At 46.9% G+C, this 18,607-nt stretch overlaps 1 protein-coding gene across 2 annotated transcripts; it reads right to left on the bottom strand.

The window, feature by feature from the left end:
* Nucleotides 1-791: 791 nt before the first annotated feature.
* Nucleotides 792-17,967, bottom strand: mtpap (mitochondrial poly(A) polymerase). 2 transcript variants are annotated; one of them, XM_079259672.1, is made up of 9 exons: nucleotides 17,838-17,967; nucleotides 15,022-15,188; nucleotides 14,713-14,946; nucleotides 14,401-14,625; nucleotides 13,700-13,911; nucleotides 11,663-11,889; nucleotides 3,837-3,929; nucleotides 3,690-3,763; nucleotides 792-1,313 (listed from the first exon to the last, which is right to left on the bottom strand). In XM_079259672.1, exons 1-9 carry the CDS (start codon nucleotides 17,956-17,958, stop codon nucleotides 987-989), a joined length of 1,680 nt encoding a protein of 559 aa, XP_079115798.1. In that variant the 5' UTR covers nucleotides 17,959-17,967; the 3' UTR covers nucleotides 792-986. The 2 variants fall into 2 exon arrangements, with proteins under 2 accessions (XP_079115798.1, XP_079115799.1); XM_079259673.1 differs by lacking the exon at nucleotides 3,690-3,763 and having other exon boundaries at nucleotides 1,115-1,313.
* Nucleotides 17,968-18,607: the final 640 nt, after the last annotated feature.

Raw genomic sequence — 18,607 nt, forward strand, 5'->3', positions numbered from 1 at the left:
AAGCCCAGCGAGTGATTTCTTTTTGTGTCTCATGATCATGGCAGCCTATCAGGAAGCTGCTACTGTCAGTAAGGCAATGCTTGCTTCTGGTATTTTACTGGTTTAATGCAGGTTGTTGCACATTCTGGTAAATTTTTAGTGATATTTCTGCGATGAGTGATATTTTTTTTATTTTCCGCATCATAAATATGAATTGTTTATTAACCTTTAGTTTAATTACTTGTTATTAATGATAAAAAAAAAAACCATTAGCGGTATTGTTCCAGCAGGAGGAGTGCTGGCATGGCCCGTCTCTAACAGGACTGTAGATAGGTGATGAGTAAACAGCATGTTAAATAAGTCTGCATAATAAATATTAACATAAAGGTGGACTGCATGCTCCGTACGCACATACACTTTATGTTTCCATGTTTTAAGAATGAACTTCTCCTGGAATGAGACTTTACATGTAAACATCCTGAACTGTCCTGATGTCACGTGATCATACATGAACATTTGTATAATAAGAACCTGGGGGAAAAAAACAGGAAATTAAACTGTTTTGATAAAATAATCATATTTCCTTCCAGCCGTATTTTTACCATGAATGTGAATCTTGTTTCTCTGATGTTCTGGTATAATAAGTTCCCGCTGCAGAAATACCAATAATTCCACTCGCTTCATGGCATTAATGAAGAAATTATAAGTATAGTAATATTCCTAGTGTGCAGATGCTGGAACAGCCTCTACTTGTTCTGTTTCTGATCAAATGAAGCATTAGGAATAAAGTCTTAGAAGCGGTGAAGCCCCGTGCACAGGATTATATTTAATTAGCACACAGCAGGAAAGTCTACAGTACAGGATTTTGTTTACAGGCAGCTTCCAGCACATGTGGAGCGGAGGAGTGCCCTCTAGTGTCCGTCTCTGGAACTACAGTCCATGTAGTGCAGCCTCTGCTGTCCCTGCACATGTTCCAGTCCATAAAAAACCCCACAGTTCCTGAGATTTTAGCTCTTCCCCTGATTTTTACTCTTCAGAGACTCTAACAAACCCTTGATCCTCTCGCTGGCCGGCTCCCTCCTCCTCCTCTTGGGGCTTTTCACCCCTGTGACTTGTGAAGGCAGGAGTAAGGTGGCGAGCCCCCAAGGTGCAGGAGTGTCGCTCCCTCTGGGTGAGACGCTTTTACTCTGCTGGAACAGCCAGGCGCTCTCCTGACACAACGCCACGAAGCGGTCCAGCTGGGTGGCGTTGACGTTCTTGCTGACGTTGAGGGAGGTTTCAAACGGGTTCTGGATGTGCAGCGGCGCAACCTCTGGCTTGTTCTGCTCTTTTCCCTGCAGACGGATGGAGACACGGTTGGATAGAGAAGACATGTTTGTGTGGAAGCAGCGGCTGGAAGCGAAAGTGTTACAGGTCCGGGAGAAACGGGAAAGCCTCCGCGGTGCTCGGCTACCTGACGGAGGATGTTTACTGCTGGACAGTGAAGCAGATTTATGGCTCTGGCGCCACCAGAGAAAGCTTCTGGGTTTGGGTCATGGCCGCCGTCTACCTGCAGCCTACCCATCTGCGTTAAGCCTCATTTTACTGTCATATCTGAAGCATCAGAGTCTCCTGCACATAAACAGTCCTGCTCATTGTCTTCCACCTTTGGAAATAATTAAAATGGACTTCCATGTTCTAATTTCACAGAGGAAATATGAAAAATGACGTTTTGTGTGTTGGCTTCATCTGGTCGTGATCTCCAGCTCTCACTTGAGCGATTCGCGGCCGAGTGTGAAGCGGCTGGGATGAGAATCAGCACCTCCAAATCTGAGACCATGGTCCTCAGCCGGAATAGGGTGGATTGCCCTCTCCGGGTCGGGGGTCAGGTCCTGCCTCAAGTGAAGGAGTTTAAATATCTCGGGGTCTTGTTCACGAGTGAGGGAAGGATGGAGCGCGAGATCGACAGACGGATCGGTGCGGCGTCTGCAGTAATGCGGGCTCTGCGCCGGTCTGTCGTGGTGAAGAAGGAGCTGAGCCAGAAGGCGAAGCTCTCGATTTACCAGTCGATCTACGTTCCTACCCTCACCTATGGTCATGAGCTGTGGGTCGTGACCGAAAGAACGAGATCTCATATACAGGCGGCTGAAATGGGTTTCCTCTGCAGGGTGGCCGGGCTCTCCCTTAGAGATAGGGTGAGGAGCTCGGTCATCCAGGAGGAGAACAGAGTAGAGCCGCTGCTCCTCCGCATCGAGAGGAACCAGTTGAGGTGGCTCGGGCATCTGGTCAGGATGCCTCCTGGACCTCCCTGGTGAGGTGTTCCAGGCACGTCCCTCTGGGAGGAGACCCCGGGGAAGACCCAGGACACGCTGGAGGGATTATATCTCTCGGCTGGCCTGGGAACGCCTCGGGATCCCCCCGCAGAGTTGGCAAATGTGGCTGGGGAGAGGGAAGTCTGGGCTTCCCTGCTTAGGCTGCTGCCCCCGCGACCCGACCCCGGATGAGCAGCAGAAGATGGATGCATGGACGTTTTGTGTGTGTGGTGTTTTGTGTTTGTTGCTAACGAAGCTCGAGTCTGATGACGACAACACGGCCAGTGATGAGGAACTGCTAACATTTAGCAGGGATGACGCCTCCAAACGCTGCTGAGAGCTTCTCAGCTGCTGCTTTCTTCCTGTGCAGATTGTTCCAGATCCTGAGCGTTGGCAGGAGTCCTCTCCATCATGGCAGATTTACCACCAGACTGGATCAGGACTCATGGATGACCTGCAGCTTCAGTCCTCGCTAAGAGCAGGGAGATGGATCAGTCCAGTCCTCAGATCTACATCCTGCCGTTAGTTTGTTCTGACCCACAGACCCCTCGTGGTCAGGGTGGAGTCTACTTCCCGTTCTTTCCTCACGCTGGACGTTTTATCTAACTCCATGTGAAGCTTCTTTCTGTCTTAGTTTTTATTTTTACAGTCTTAAAGCTTCAGCAGGAGCAAGTTGCATCCTGATCCCTCTGCAGTCCTGTGACTTCATGGTTCCTGCGATGCGTTCAAGGCCTCCAGCAGCAGATGCAGCAAAGCATTGTGGGATTAGCTGTAGGGACGTCTTCATTTCACCGTTTACGGACCACTTTCCCAGAGGATTGTGGGTTGTCCTGGTACTTTAAGCATCAGAGTCTTCCTCAGCCTTCATCCACGAAGCTCTGCATGGTTCAGTGTGCAGCGCGTCGTAAGAGATGAAACCACCCGGCTTTTTAAACACACAAGTCATCGTTCGTTGGCTGATTTACGTCATGTGGGCGCTGACAGCTTGACACACATGATCCTGACCTGTCGCAGGTGAGTCTGGCAGGTTTATATCTTCTCCTCCTGCTGTTTGGCTTTTATGTTTTATTTGTAGTACTTTCACCAGCTTATTAGACATATTTCTATCATGTATTTGCGTTTCACACACGGTGACCGGGACTAAACTCGAAGTATTCCTCCATGTCTGATGATATGCTTCCAGAATAGGATTGTACTGCTAGCAGGTACAGGAACAAACACAAGTCCTGAACAGGGAGCTCTTCCAGATCCTCTGAGACCCACAACAGACACCAGAGTGAAACTGGGAATCTAAAGCAACGGAACTCAGTAAATCTTTGCTGTAAGAGTTTTTCAGGGTAATAAATGTTATTGTGTTTGTTGAAACGCAGCAGCTTTGTAAGGAAAATGCATGAGTGTGAAAGTCGCAGCCTTACGCACCTTCCTGATACTTATGGACGCCGTGTTGAAGGGAAACACGGCGTAGAACTCAAAGAAGTCGCTCAGCAGTTTCTCTGAAACAAACCAACACACGTCAAGTTTGCTTTTAGCCCCCGAGACGAGCGCGGCCCTCGTGCACGTGCTCACCCAGCGTCTCCGTGTTGCTCTGCAGCTCGATCTTCCCGAAGTCGCTGACAAACGTGCAGTTGTTCCCGTCGATCACACACCTGTCGGCGGGACCTTGAGCGGGCGACAGCGACAACATGAGTTAAATCAGCAGCCTTCACACACACACCCACACACACACACACACACACACACACACACACACACACACACACACACACACACACACACACACGGAAGCCTTCAATTCAATTCAATTCAACTTTATTTATATAGCGTCAAATCACAGCAATGCCATCTCAAGACGCTTTACAGACAGAGGGGAAAACATAATGAAAGCCAATTCATAACAGCCTATATAAGGAAACCAACAGATTGAGTTGAGTCCAACTCAATCTCCCATCCTGAGCAAGCACACAGGCGACAGTGGGAAGGAAAAAACTCCCTTTTAACAGGAAGGAAACCTCCGGCAGAACCCGGCTCAGGGACAGGCAGCCATCTGCCTCTGCTGTGTGGGGGGAAGAGGACAGAAAGACAACAGACAACAGGAACTGCTACTCCCGGCCAGGGAGACCTGCTGAGACAGGAGACATACATGTTAATGATGCAACACTGTTATTGGGGGGGGGGGGGGGGTAAAAGAAAGAGATAAAGAGAAAAAGAAAGAAGCTCAGTGTATCAGGAAATGTCCCTCAGCAGTCTAAACCTATAGCAGCATAACTAAGGGATGCTAACCATCCCTAGCTATAGGACTTATCAAAAAGATAAGTCTTCAGCCTAGTCTTAAAGGTGGGGAGGGTGTCTGCTTCCCTAACACTAACTGGGAGCTTATTCCATAAGAGAGGGGCCTGATAACCAAAGGCTCTGCCTCCTGCTCGGCTCTTTGAGACTCTAGGAACCACAAGTAAGCCTGCAGTCTGCGAACAAAGTACTCTGCTTGGTATATAAGGAACTATGAGGTCTTTGATATATAGTGGTGCCTGGTTGTGGAGGGCTTTATATGTAAGGAGAAGGATTTTAAATTCTATTCTAGATTCAACAGGCAGCCAATGAAGAGAGGCTAAAACTGGAGAAATATGATCTCTCCTGCTGGTTCTGGTCAGGACTCTGGCTGCAGAATTCTGGATCAGCTGAAGGGTTTTCAGGGCATATTTAGGACAGCCCAGTAATAGAGAGTTACAGTAATCTAGTCTCGAAGTAACAAAAGCGTGAACCAGTTTTTCTGCATCACTCCGAGACAGAATGTCCCTAATTTTGCTATATTACGTAAATGAAAGAAGGCTGTTTTAGTAACCTGCTTAATATGTGGGCCAAACGACAGGTCCGAGTCAAATATTACTCCAAGGTTTCTCACTGTAGCACTGGAAGCTAAAGTAATGCCATCCAGGTTCATTACAAAACCGGAAAATTTAGCTCTGAGTTTTTCAGATCCAACGAGAATTACTTCAGTCTTATCTGAGTTTAAGAGGAGAAAATTTCTAGACATCCAAGTCTTTATGTCTATGAGACAATTTTGTAGCCTATTGGGCTGATTTGTTTCATCTGGTTTAAAGGATAAGTATAGTTGAGTATCATCTGCATAACAATGAAAGTTTATTCCATGCTGTCTAATAATTTTGCCTAAAGGGAGCATATATAGCGTGAAGAGTATTGGTCCAAGTACAGAACCTTGAGGAATTCCATGACTTACTGTAGTTTGGGAGGAGGACTTGTCATTTACATGAACAAACTGAAGTCTATCAGATAAATATGATTTAAACCAGCTTAACGCTGTACCTGTAATTCCAATCACCTGTTCTAGTCTTTGTAACAGAATGTTATGATCGACTGTATCAAATGCAGCACTAAGATCAAGCAAGATAAGTACGGACACAAGTCCTTTGTCTGAGGCCATAAGAAGGTCATTAGTAACTTTCACCAATGCCGTCTCAGTACTATGATGAGCTCTAAATCCTGACTGAAACTCCTCGCATAAATTATTTCTGCTCAGGTGGGCATGTAGCTGAGCGGAAACTATTTTCTCCAGAATTTTGGACATAAACGGGAGGTTAGATATAGGTCTATAATTTGCTATCACCTCTGGATCCAGAGATTGCTTTTTAAGTAAAGGCTTGATTACAGCAGTTTTAAATGATTGTGGTACATATCCTGTCACTAAAGACATATTGATAAGATTTAATAGTGATGTATTAATTAAAGGGAAAATGTCCTTAAAGAGGCTCGTTGGGAGAGGGTCTAAGATACAGGTGGATGGTTTAGATGAAGCTATTATTTTAGTTAATTCAGAGGGTTGGACAGGACAGAAACTATTTAGACACAAGTCAGATCCTGGTTCTAAGGATGCTTCGGAGACCACAACAGGCTCAACATTATAGGTAGAAGAAAGAGTATTGTGAATTTGATCTCTAATAGTGTCAATTTTATTCCTGAAAAAATACATGAAATCATCACAGCTAAGTGAGAAAGGAATACATGGCTCCACAGCGCTCCGGCTCCTAGTAAGCCTAGCTACAGTGCTGAAAAGAAACCGAGGGTTGTTTTTGTTTTCCTCTATCAATGATGAATAATAAGCTGTTCTTGCCGTACGTAAGGCTTTTTTGTATACAATTAAACTTTCTTTCCAGGTTAAGTGAGACTCCTCTAGTCCTGATGAACGCCATCTGTTTTCCAAACGCCTTGATGCCTGTTTTAGAGCTCGAAGCTGGGAATTAAACCAGGGAGCCTTCATAATCTTATCTAATTTCTTCTTCTTTAGGGGAGCAACATTATCCAAGGTTGTACGCATTGAAGCTGTTATAGTATCAGCATGTTGATCAATCTGAGCAGGAGTAAGGCTTAAAGGGGGACTGTCAGTCATGCTAACACATGGTAGATGTGAAAAAATTGATTCAATTGATTGTTTAAATTTTGTAATATTATTGTCTGATAAACATTACTATAGTAGAATTTATTTTTGGTCAGTGAGTAATCAAATAAAGTGAATTCAAAGGTTAATAAGAAGTGATTGGACAAGACAGGGTTTTGAGGAAATACTTTGAGCTTATCGGTCTCAATACCAGATGTTAGAACAAGATCAAGAGTATGACCATGAGAGTGAGTGGCTCCATGGACATTTTGTGAAAACCCAATTGAGTTTAGAATAGAGCTAAAGGAAATGTTTCAACTATCATTTTCATGGTCAACATGAATATTAAAATCACCTAGTACAATGACCTTATCAGTAGTCAGCACTAACTCAGACAAGAGATCAGAGAATTCGGTCAGAAACTCGGAGTAAGGTCCAGGTGGGCGATACACTAATGCTAAAAGGAGCGGTTTCTCTGAATTCCATTTTGGATGAGATAAATTTAATGTCAGGAATTCAAAGGATTTATAGTTAGTTTTGTGCTTAGGATTAATTAAAAACTCTGACTTAAAAATAGCTGCAACACCTCCTCCTCTGCCTGTAGTTCTAGGAATGTGAAAGTTTAAATAGTTAGCTGGCGTAGCTTCATTAATACTAACATAATCCTCTTGCTGTAACCAGGTTTCCGTAAGACAGAATAAATCAATGTGGTGATCACCTATCAAGTCATTGACTAATAAAGACTTATTTGGGAGGGATCTAATATTCAGTAGGCCACACTTTATTGTCTTATTTTCAGATTTGATTAGATCCATTGTTTCTATTTTTATGAGGTTTTCACGATTAACCCCAGAAGTGTTTTTGTGTTGTTTAATTCTTACTGCTGGGAAGTTGTATAAGGTCGGAATGGGGTTTTGGGTGGGCGGCAGCAGGTGGGAAGCTGCAGAAAAGTGTGTAGGACTACAATTCTGCCTCCTGGTCCCAACCCTGAGTTGTCAATTTAGCTGACTAATAAAAGAGTCCATATTGCTAGATAAGAGAGCGGCTCCATCCAACGTGGGATGGATGCCATCTCTCCTAATAAGACTTTCCCCAAAAAGCGCTCCAATTATCTATAAAACCCACGTTGTTATCGGGACACCACCTAGACAACCAGCGGTTGAAAGATGACATGCGGCTAAACATGTCATCGCTGATTAAATTTGGCAAGCCTTCACACACACACACACACACACACACACACACACAGCAGCCTTTACACACACACACACACACACACAGCAGCCTTTACACACACACAGGGCAGCCTTTACACACACACACACACACACAGAGCAGCCTTTACACACACACACACACACACACACACACACACAGCAGCCTTTACACACACACAGCAGCCTTTACACACACACACACACACACACACACACACACACACACACACACACACACACACAGCAGCCTTTACACACACACAGGGCAGCCTTTATACACACACACACACACACACACACACAGCAGCCTTTACACACACACACACACACACACACACACACAGCAGCCTTTACACACACACAGGGCAGCCTTTACACACACACAGGGCGGCTGTAAACAAGCTACGTGTCGGTTAGAAGGATGGGAGGATATTAAAGGTGCAGGGAGTAGAAATGACTGCCCTCTAGTGGTAAAGACGGGCATAGCACCGTAGTGAATGAACAGGTTGGAAAGTTCTTCATCTGTCAGAGGATCTAAATGCTGCAGGAGCAGCGATGACTGCACTTCAGGTTACTTTAAATGTAGACTAGAGACGCACCGATCCACTTTCTGGGAATTCTGATCCGATACCGACATCTGAAACTTGAATATCTGCCGATACCAGACCTGTTTATGTGAACATTATAGTGACTCTGGTTATTACTGCTGTTATAACTGTATAAGATTTCATCAGGTTGTAATAAATGACCCATCCTTTCTGAAGTTACCTCACCAATACTAATATAATAACATTACAGTTCTAACAAATTCAACTAGTTTTATTTTGATTTGGTACATTTTACCTAAATGCAACTATGAATGTGTGGTTTTGGAATGAAGATCTGGCTTTTAGTAGAACAAAAAATGTCACATTTTGCATTTATTTCTTTTAAAACATGTCCGAAGCATGTCATCAAACACATCTGCACTGGCTTGACGAATGTGATATCGGTACATTTTTATTAATACCAAGTACAAGTACAAACGCTTGGTATTCAGCATCAGTGCATCCCTGATGTAGACTGACTTCTTCTATGGTTCTTTTAAGGCGTTATCGTCCCTAAACGGTGCAAATAAAGCAGCTGCCATGTATGTGGTGTGTAGCCACACTGCTCACAGAAATGTAGACATATTCAACTTTTAGGTGAAATTTACAGAAACATAAAAAGTCGAAGCTGCACTGATGGAATATTATGAATGCAGAACATTTAAGTAGAACCATGTGACGATAAGTCCATCGTTTAGGGACGTAAAAGCTTGTAACAGTAAGACACAACATAAAACCTGTCCTGCATGCGCTGTAATCTTCATCTGACGATGAAGAGGATGATGAAGAGGACTGTCACGTACCGAGAACATTCAGTGGTTTCATGGCTCAGAAAGGCCTTTTGGCTTTTTGTGGTAAAACATCTTGTTAGTGAACAACATGTTGCGTAAAGTTCACCTCTAAAGGTTTCAGACTTTCTTTCATCACACAACACGACAGAAAACAGGAAATCGGTTCATTTGAAGAGAATAAAAGCAGATTTCCAGTAGAACCAGTTATTCATGGTACCGCGCAGATTTCTCTCACTAACTTTTGGTTTTGCTGCTCGCTGCAAAAACTGAAATCTAAATAAGATTAAAAATCTTAAACTGAGTACACATATGTGCTTATTTTTTTTAAAGGTAAGACAATTCTTAGTTTTTATGCCAGAGAATTGTTTCAAGAGGATTTTTACTTGTTTTGGGAAGTCCTGACAAGCCACATTTTCTTGTTCTGTTGGCAGATAATTTATCTGATTTTAAGAAACATTTACCTCATTTTTGTATATTTTTTACTTGTTTTTTAAGGCTGACTTTTGCAGTGTTCACCTTTTTAAGCAGCGCTACCAAACTAAACGAGATTTTTATGGCTAATTCAGCCTCCGTCTTCATGCCGTCGCTTCTCCGAGCTCCCCTCCCACTAACCAGTGCTGCCACCAGCATGTCGGACTGGTTTTCTCTGAGCTTCTCAGCAACTTGTGCAGCATGTAACAACCAAACTTATTTACTTCCCAACGACCGTGTGTCCCGCGCTCTGCTGCAGGCACAGACAGGAACCAAACACGACGTTCAGCTCATTACCAGCAACTGAAACTGAAACCAAAGCAAATCGGAGGAATTTCAGACGGAACACACGTCCGGATTAAAAAGCTCTAACGGGGATTGTTGGAGCTGACAATCCAAACATCTGGGTGCATCAGCTTAGATGTGAATCATGTAGCAGCAGTGCAGATGTTTGGCGTTGTTCATCTGCCTTTAACCCAGCGGAATCAAACTCCCGTCCTGGAGGGCCGGTATCCGGCAGGTTCCTGTTGTTTCCCTGCACCAACGCAGCTGATTCAAATCAAATGGATCCAGCAGCTTCTTGTCAGTCTGTGTGAGTTTCAGTCAGGTGTGTTGGAGCATGGAGACAACTAAAACCTGAGTTTTAACCCGACCGTGTGAGTCTGGAACATCCTGAAGGGAGATTTCCACGCCGTCCAGCAGATACAAAACAAGCGCTTACGTCCGGAGAGACGCCACAAATCCAAGTACCGGTTTCACATCAGACCCACCTCGGATATTTGTATTATTCAAGACGGAGTGCAGACACGGCGGCAGAGAAACTGGTTTTTCCTAACTGAAGACGTAATGGGGTAAAAGATGCAGATTCACACATATAAACATGGATGTTCTGCACATTTCAAGGCTCAGCTGCATGTTCGGGACCCAACTGTCCAGGTTCTGCTCTTTGCTCTTATAGTTATGGGTAGTCTAGCCATCCATTACTTATGTAGCAATGTGGATGTTACCTGATGCACTGAGAAGTACCTCGCTCTATTTCTCTAATACAGGGGTGTCCAAAGTCGGTCCTCGAGGGCCGCTGTCCTGCAGGTTTCCCATGTATTCCTGTTCCAACACATCTAGCTTCCACTAAATGGATCAAACAGCCAATGACGTGCACAACTGATTAAGCTCTACTACTAATTAATTTGAATCAGGTGTGTCTGAGCAGGGATACATAGAAAACCTGCAGGATTCTGGCCCTCGAGGACCGGAGCTGGACACCTCTGCTCTAATATATTAATGTATAAATATATGCCAATATTGCCGTCTCTAACTTATTTCTCCTTTTTTCTGCAGGTCTTCCTGAATAAGTGCAGTTGTACATGTTGATCTGTCTTTCCTGTCCTCTCCATCCCAACCAGTCGAGGCAGATGGCTGCCCTCCCTGAGCCGGGTTCTGCCGGAGGTTTTCTTCCTGTTAAAGGGGAGTTTTTTCCTTCCCACTGTCGCCGCGTGCAGCTCAGGATGGGGGATTGGATCCAAGTCATGACTCGATGCAATCAGTTGGTTTCTATTATAGGATATGTATGAATTGGCTTGAAATGATGTGTCTGTAAAGTTCCCTGTGAGAACATTGTTGAAGTGTACAAATAAAGCTGGATTGAAAAAAATTTAACTGAATTTTTCTACACCCGGTACGTTGACAACGGCCACTGAAGCGTCTCCGGTGTGTTTTGTTGTTACAGTAAAGAGAAAACGCTTCATGCTTCTGATGCAAACTGATCCTTTTCTGCTGGACTCCAGTTTAAACCCAACAGCAGACCAGTTGCTGCCTTACTGGGATCATTTATTTATTATTTATTTTATTTATTTCTGTCTGTAGAGAAGCAGCAAAGCGCTCGGACACTCTGCTGAACACTCCGGTCCCTCCACCAGCAGGACGTGTCGGCAGGTACCTGCAAGCTCCTGGAGGTGGTCCAGGGTGGGGATGATGGGAGGACTCCTCTTCTGCAGGAAGAACAGCACCATGACGGTGAGGGAGAAGTTGGTGATCCACGCCCCGGGGATGGTGCTGGTGATGCTGTGGGCTCGGGCCCAGCAGCGCACGGTGAAGACCAGGCGACGCACCCGAGGGTCTAGTTCTCCGTACAGGTAGAGCAGCTCCGTGCTCTTCATGGCCACTCTGCGGAGGAGACACAGGAACACGTCTGGAACTGCTGTGATAACAAGACGCCACGCCACGCCTCGCCACGCCACGCCACGCCACGCCACGCCACGCCACGCCACGCCACGCCTCGCCACGCCACGCCACGCCACGCCACGCCACGCCACGCCACGCCACGCCACGCCTCGCCACGCCACGCCACGCCACGCCACGCCACGCCACGCCACGCCTCGCCTCGCCACGCCACGCCACGCCACGCCACGCCACGCCACGCCTCGCCTCGCCACGCCACGCCACGCCACGCCACGCCACGCCTCGCCACGCCACGCCACGCCACGCCACGCCACGCCACGCCACGCCACGCCACGCCACGCCTCGCCACGCCACGCCTCGCCTCGCCTCGCCACGCCTCGCCACGCCACGCCACGCCACGCCTCGCCACGCCACGCCACGCCTCGCCACGCCACGCCACGCCACGCCACGCCTCGCCTCGCCTCGCCACGCCTCGCCTCGCCACGCCTCGCGCCACGGGGGACGAGACGTTAACATGGATCCTACATGTGACTCCGCGCCGTGCGACTGGAGCATCATGATCCTGCAGACACGACGACCCGCTCTGTGATGAGGTCTACGACAGGGATCCCCTGGTCCTCGAGGACCTGGATGGGGGATCTCTGGTCTACGATGCCCCTGAGGGGCAGGTTGCCAGGGTGTAGGGGGGCCACATGAGGGCCGCGGCTGTTCCAGATGCTTCTACCTGTAAATCCTGCTGAAAACGTCTCAGTTCCATCATTCTGACTGATAACAAAATGATGTCATGAATTATTTAGTCAGATTAATTCCTCTGACGTCTGGACAAACTGTTGCAGATGGATGGGTACAAACAGAACATGATTTCCCCGCTTTATTTACACTTCACACTCTGAATGATCCAGCTGGTCTGGATGAAATTAATCGGATCCCAGAATCCTCTTTCTTCTCTTCAAGCCTTCCACGTCTTTATGGGACATCACGACGTTCAGAGCTGCGGTAAAACAGCTCTCAAACTCGTTGCCATGACAACAGGTTTCCAGGATTTGATCCGATCCGGATTCGGTTTATTTGGATCTTCTGAACAGAGCCGGTCGGTGAAACTGGAGCCACCAGCAGGGGGCAGCAGCTGGTCACACCGACCGACGTTACGGCACCTTCCCTTCACACACCTCTGCTCTGTCGCCATGGCAACGCTCCAGTCGCCCCCCCATCCTCAGTCAGAGACCATCTAAGCCCAAATCCTGAAGCTAAAGCTGAGTCTCGACCCTGAAAAGTTGTTTCTGGTCTTCGGCTCTGAAACGGGAAGCGGCGCTGCAGGAAGTCCCCGCAGCTGGTCGTCCAGTCCGCTTCTGGTTTCCACCGTCTGCATGAGGTAAAGCGGCGTGTTGGCAGGAAGGAAACCGCTGCGCTGCAAAGAGTCGACTCGACAAGAGTTCCCCCCGCACGCACACACACACGCGCGCGCACGCACGCACACACACACACACACACACACACACACACAAGGTGGTTCCACTTCATTTCCTCAGAAAATGCACAGCGGTTTTCAGCTCAGTCGGAGGAGATGTGAGAAACAATGCAACACCACCACCCCCCCCCCCCCCCCCCCCCCCCCCCTCCCCCCCTCGGCCATCCTGCTTGGTTTCGCTCTACCGGGTCGCTGCTGCGACTTCCTGAAAATCGCTTTCTGTTCGGGGCTTTTCAGGCCCGTTTCTGGGGCGAGAAGCCGTGACTAAGTTAGAAGTTTCCAGACTGGTAGAACACAGCAGGACCAGGTTGCCATGGCAACACGTACCTGTTGTTAGCGGTGAGGTCACACTGGAACCCGGACGGCTGGTGGGCGAAGCGGACCAGTGGGCACCGTGCATTCAGGATCTTCTGCACTCCGACGCAGCCGGGCCCGAACTGGTCCACGCACTCCCCGATGACAGACAGGATGCTCTGGGTGACGGCCCGCTCCGAGTTGGCCCGCTTCATCTGGTACTCTAAGAACAGACCTGATTTAGGCTGCACACACACGCGCACACACGCGCGCGCACACACACACACACACACACACACACACACACACGTTTCAGACGTTTGATCATCTTAAATCGTGTCAAGATGTAAAAACATTCAAATTGTTTGGTATTTCACAACGACACCGACTCAAACCGTTTGTTTGTTTGTTTAAGCAGCAACACAAACAAACATCCAGCGCCGTACGATGCTGGATATTACCGACTCATTCGGGCCGGTACCGACACTGATCCTCCGGCTCCTTTTATAGCGTTAAAAGCTGTCATTTCCAGCGGTGGACACGGTGTAAACTGGGCCAAATGAAAAGTCCTGCAGGTGTCGTGTCAACACGTCCACCCTGCTGACATGTCCAGGTCTCCGGTCCGCTACAGGTCAGACATCATGACCCCCCCGCCGTGGGACATCATGATCTCTCCATTACTGGTTCTCTATACTGGTGGAATGGGACAGAAGCCAGTATAACGTCTCTTTTACCATCTTCAGGTTCCAGCCAGCGATGCCGTCCAGATCCAGGAACATGTCCAGGTCACAGCCGAGCTTCCCGAAGCCGTTCACCGACGAGCCGAACGGCTTGATGGAGCATTCTGGGAAGTAAGCGGCAGCAACGTCTCTGAGCAGCGAGCAGACGAGGAATCGCAGCCGGCTGTTCTCCTCGGTGAGCTGGTGGACGTCTGTCAGGGATGTGATCTGCCGGTCTACCTGGGAGGAAAGCAGGAGAACACCTACAGTCAGCGGACGCTGTGAACACCAGCCAACCAGCTTCGTTTCCGCCGCCAGGACGCTTACACTCTCCTCTCGGGACAGCTTCTGGATCAGCTTGTTGATGGGAACGCTGGTCTGAGGCTGGCACTGCAGTCCAGGCTTCTGGCTGAGTGAGTCCACCACGCTGAGGTTTCTGAGTGACAGAAGTCTGGACTTAAAAGGCACCGTGGCTTCGTGGCTGACGCTGGGGATGGCGGCTGAGTCGAGGAGAGAGGAAACGCCTTCCCGGCTGGAAAACTCCACCACTGCGTACGTGCCCTGCAGAGACACACCAACAGCTCCGTCACCGCTTCACAGCAGGCCTCCAGCTGGAAAACCTGCCGCACAACTTACATAAGTTTCATAGAAGAAGTGCTTTTTAATGTCGCCGTGCTTTGACAGAAACTTGAGGAACTTTTTCTCGTTGGTTCTCGACTGGCAGCCGATGAGGACCGACCTCTCGGCCTGTTCATGTCTCTGCAGCAGCAGAGTGTCCAAAGTCCTGCGTTCATCCTTTTCACCTGCAGACGGGACATGAGACGAGGAGGACAGGTTACACACATGCAGGACGTTTACAGGCGCTCAGCAGTGGCAGCAACATCACGTCTTCATGTCTCGTCTGCTGTTGGACCACAATAAGAAATCTTTCTGGGAGCCTCGGTGGGGGAATGGCTTTGCTGCAGCAGTACAGGTGCAGTAAGCAGAAACATGCATATTCCATAAAGAATAAGTTATAATATGTACTGTAGGGGTGAGAAAATCGAATCAAAATATAAAAAATCTGGATTTTTGCTTCACAATTTTAAATGAGATTTTTTTTTGTTAAAATTTTTTTTTGTTTTTTCAAATAAATTAAATGAATTCACTATAAATTTTTTGTCAATTTTATTGTTTTTATTGACCTTTTTACTTGTCTTCTAGCAGCAGAATGATGGTCTGGCTACTGGGCTGTTTTTCCTCATTTAAATCAGGAAAAATGACGAACAAATAAAAAGTTTGATACATTTTTTTTTTAATCTGCAAAAATCAGCAATATCTAAGAATCGTGAGAATCACAATTTAAATCGAATCGGCACCCAAAAAAATCGGAATCGAATCAAAACGGGACAAAAGCATTTCGTCACAGCCGAGTAAGCAGAAGCACGCAGGTGAAAGCACAAACAACACACATAAAGAACAAGTATAATATGTACTGTAGGGGTGGGAAAATCAAATCAAAAAATCTATATCTAAACTACTAGAGAGTTCAGTCTTCAGCCAAATCTCGCAGTTCCTCCATGATGAAAACCTTTTTGATCCATATCAGTCTGGCTTTAGGCAAGGCCAGTCCACTGAAACTGTTCTCCTGTCGGTTACCGATTCCCTCCGGCTGGACCTGATCCACTGGTCAGTCCTCAGTCCTGGTCCTGCTGGACCTGATCCACTGGTCAGTCCTCAGTCCTGGTCCTGCTGGACCTGATCCACTGGTCAGTCCTCAGTCCTGGTCCTGCTGGACCTGATCCACTGGTCAGTCCTCAGTCCTGGTCCTGCTGGACCTGTCTGCTGCTTTTGACACAGTGAACCATCAGATTCTCCTCTCCACACTTTCTGAGCTCGGCATCTCTGGATCCGTCCTCTCCTGGTTCTCGTCCTACTTTTTAGGAAGATCCTTCAGGGTATCCTGGCGAGGAGAAGTGTCCAGCTCACATGAGTTGAAAACAGGGGTGCCTCAAGGGTCGGTGCTCGGCCCTCTTCTCTTCTCACGATACACCTCCTCACTTGGTGCAGTCATAAGTTCTCACGGCTTCTCCTGTCACTGTTACGCTGATGACACTCAGCTTTTCCTCTCCTTTCCTCTGGATGACACAACCGTCTCAATGAGAATATCAGCTTGCCTTGGTGATATCTCGGCATGGATGAAGGATCGCCACCTTCAGATCAATCTGTCCAAGACTCAGTGTCTGTCCAGCCAATCCTTCCTTACCTCCGCAATTAAGTGTGAAGCTTGACTCTGGTGGATGACCAGCTGACCTTTAAGGTCCATGTTGCCTCGGTTGCCCGTACCTGCCGATATGCTCTCTACAACATCAAGAGAATCTGACGTACCTGACAGAACACACGACTCAGCTTTTGGTTCAGGCTCTGGTCATTTCACGCATCGATTACTGCAGTTCCCTACTGGCAGGTCTGCCTGCATGCTGGTTAAACCTCTGCAGATGATCTAGAACACCGCTGTGCGTCTGTTTTTCTACCAACCCAAACGAGCTCATGTCACTCCGCTGCTAATCGCTCTTCACTGGCTTCCGGTCGCAGCACGCATCAAATTTAAAGCTTTGCTTCTGGCTTACAAAACAATAACTCAAACGGCTCCTGTCTACCTTCACTCCCTAATCCAGACCTACACTCCCTCTAGACCGCTACGTTCCACCAGTGAAAGACGCCTCGTGTTACCACCACAACGTGGGACTAAATCACCAGCTAGGTTCTTTTCCTCTGTTGTTCCACGATGGTGGAATGATCTGCCAAACTCTGACCGCTCTGCAGAGTCCCTGTCTACTTTTAAGACCCAGCTGAAGACTCAGCTCTTCAAGGAGAACTTCTACACTTAGTTTAGCTGTATTTGTTGGAAAGTTGGAGAACTTAGCCCAGTTCTTTGCAACCAACTTTATGGTATTAATTCTTTGTATTGTAACATAGGTGATATTATGTGGTGGGAAGGGAGTAAACAAAAAACAAACAAAACAAAAAAAAAGAAGCCTGTAGCACTTCATGGGAGGACCTGCGTCCAACTGGACAGTCCACCAGCACCTTCCTACGATGTCCTCTACTGTCTGATCTCCTGCTTGTGTTGTGACTGTACAATAGAATAAAACAATTAAATAATTGTGATTATAATTTTTGCCATAATCGAGCGGCCCTAGTGGGGGGTGGGGGGAGGGGGTGGTCTTTCGCAGGACCCAAAATTCCTGGCAGCGCCCCTGCTAATATATATAACATCTTTACAACAGTCCTCAGATACGTTCTGGGCAAAACCCGTCTGTCAAACCCATATTATTATTTAATATGACTCTACAGGATCTTAGAAAGGTAATTTTAACCCAAAATTTTATTAAATTATTAATTTTAACCCATTTATTCCACCCTGTCCTTGTTGAGCAGGGAGCAGGTTGTTATAAACATGTCCTACTCACCGCTCCGGTCTCTCCGAGCCGCTTCAGCTGCGTCGGTCACAACACCCCGGGGAAGACACGTCTTCACCTTCTGCAGGTAGCTCCTCAGGTTGTTTCTCCTCCTCACACGTAACCTCAGCATGTTACAGGGAGAAGCCATTGCCGTTTCAAACGAAACGCGCATGCGCCATGTTGCTTCTACGAGAAGCGAGAAGACCAAACAGAACGAGCAGTCGCGTTAAAAAAAATTGTGTTTTTCTTGGTTTTCATAAAGTTAAAGCATCATTAATCCCAGTTTTTGCTCTATAATTTATTGTTATAAAGTTAAAGCATCGTTAATCCCAGTTTTTCCTCTATAATTTATTGTTATAAAGTTAAAACAGCATTAATCCCAATTTTTCCTCCATAATATATTTATTTTGTTTTACATAAACGAAAACTATTTCCTGACAGGAAAGTAGAATAGAATAGAATAGAATAAACTTTATTGTCATGGCAACAAGTACAACGATATTTAAAGTGCCATTTCAGTTTATACTTAATCCATTAAATAAAACATATTATAAAAAGATAAAGATAAATAAAATAAGTAAAAATAAAAGCAAAAACCAACTTTCCATTTCAGAGAGTGAAGAGGAAACCGAAACCCGTGGAAAGCAAAGCGTGGGCAGCTGACGTCCACGCACACGCACGCGCACACCTTTCATCGTTATTTACCTTTAAAAGCAGCCAGAAAACACCCGTGGACTCCTGGCCTTCAGTCAGACACGAGGAGATGCACGAGCGACCAC

Source organism: Telmatherina bonti (genome assembly GCF_933228915.1).
Source record: "Telmatherina bonti genome assembly, chromosome: 20".
In the NCBI taxonomy this organism is placed as follows: Eukaryota; Metazoa; Chordata; class Actinopteri; order Atheriniformes; family Telmatherinidae; genus Telmatherina; species Telmatherina bonti.

Coding starts and splice junctions, on each gene's coding strand:
- mtpap (XM_079259672.1), bottom strand. CDS start 17,958: ATGCTGAGGTTACGTGTGAGGAGGAGAAACAACCTGAGGAGCTACCTG. Junction 14,626..14,712: donor AGCTGTCCCGAGAGGAGAGT/GTAAGCGTCCTG, acceptor CTTTCCTCCCAG/GTAGACCGGCAGATCACATC. Junction 11,890..13,699: donor GACCTCACCGCTAACAACAG/GTACGTGTTGCC, acceptor TCTCCTCCGCAG/AGTGGCCATGAAGAGCACGG.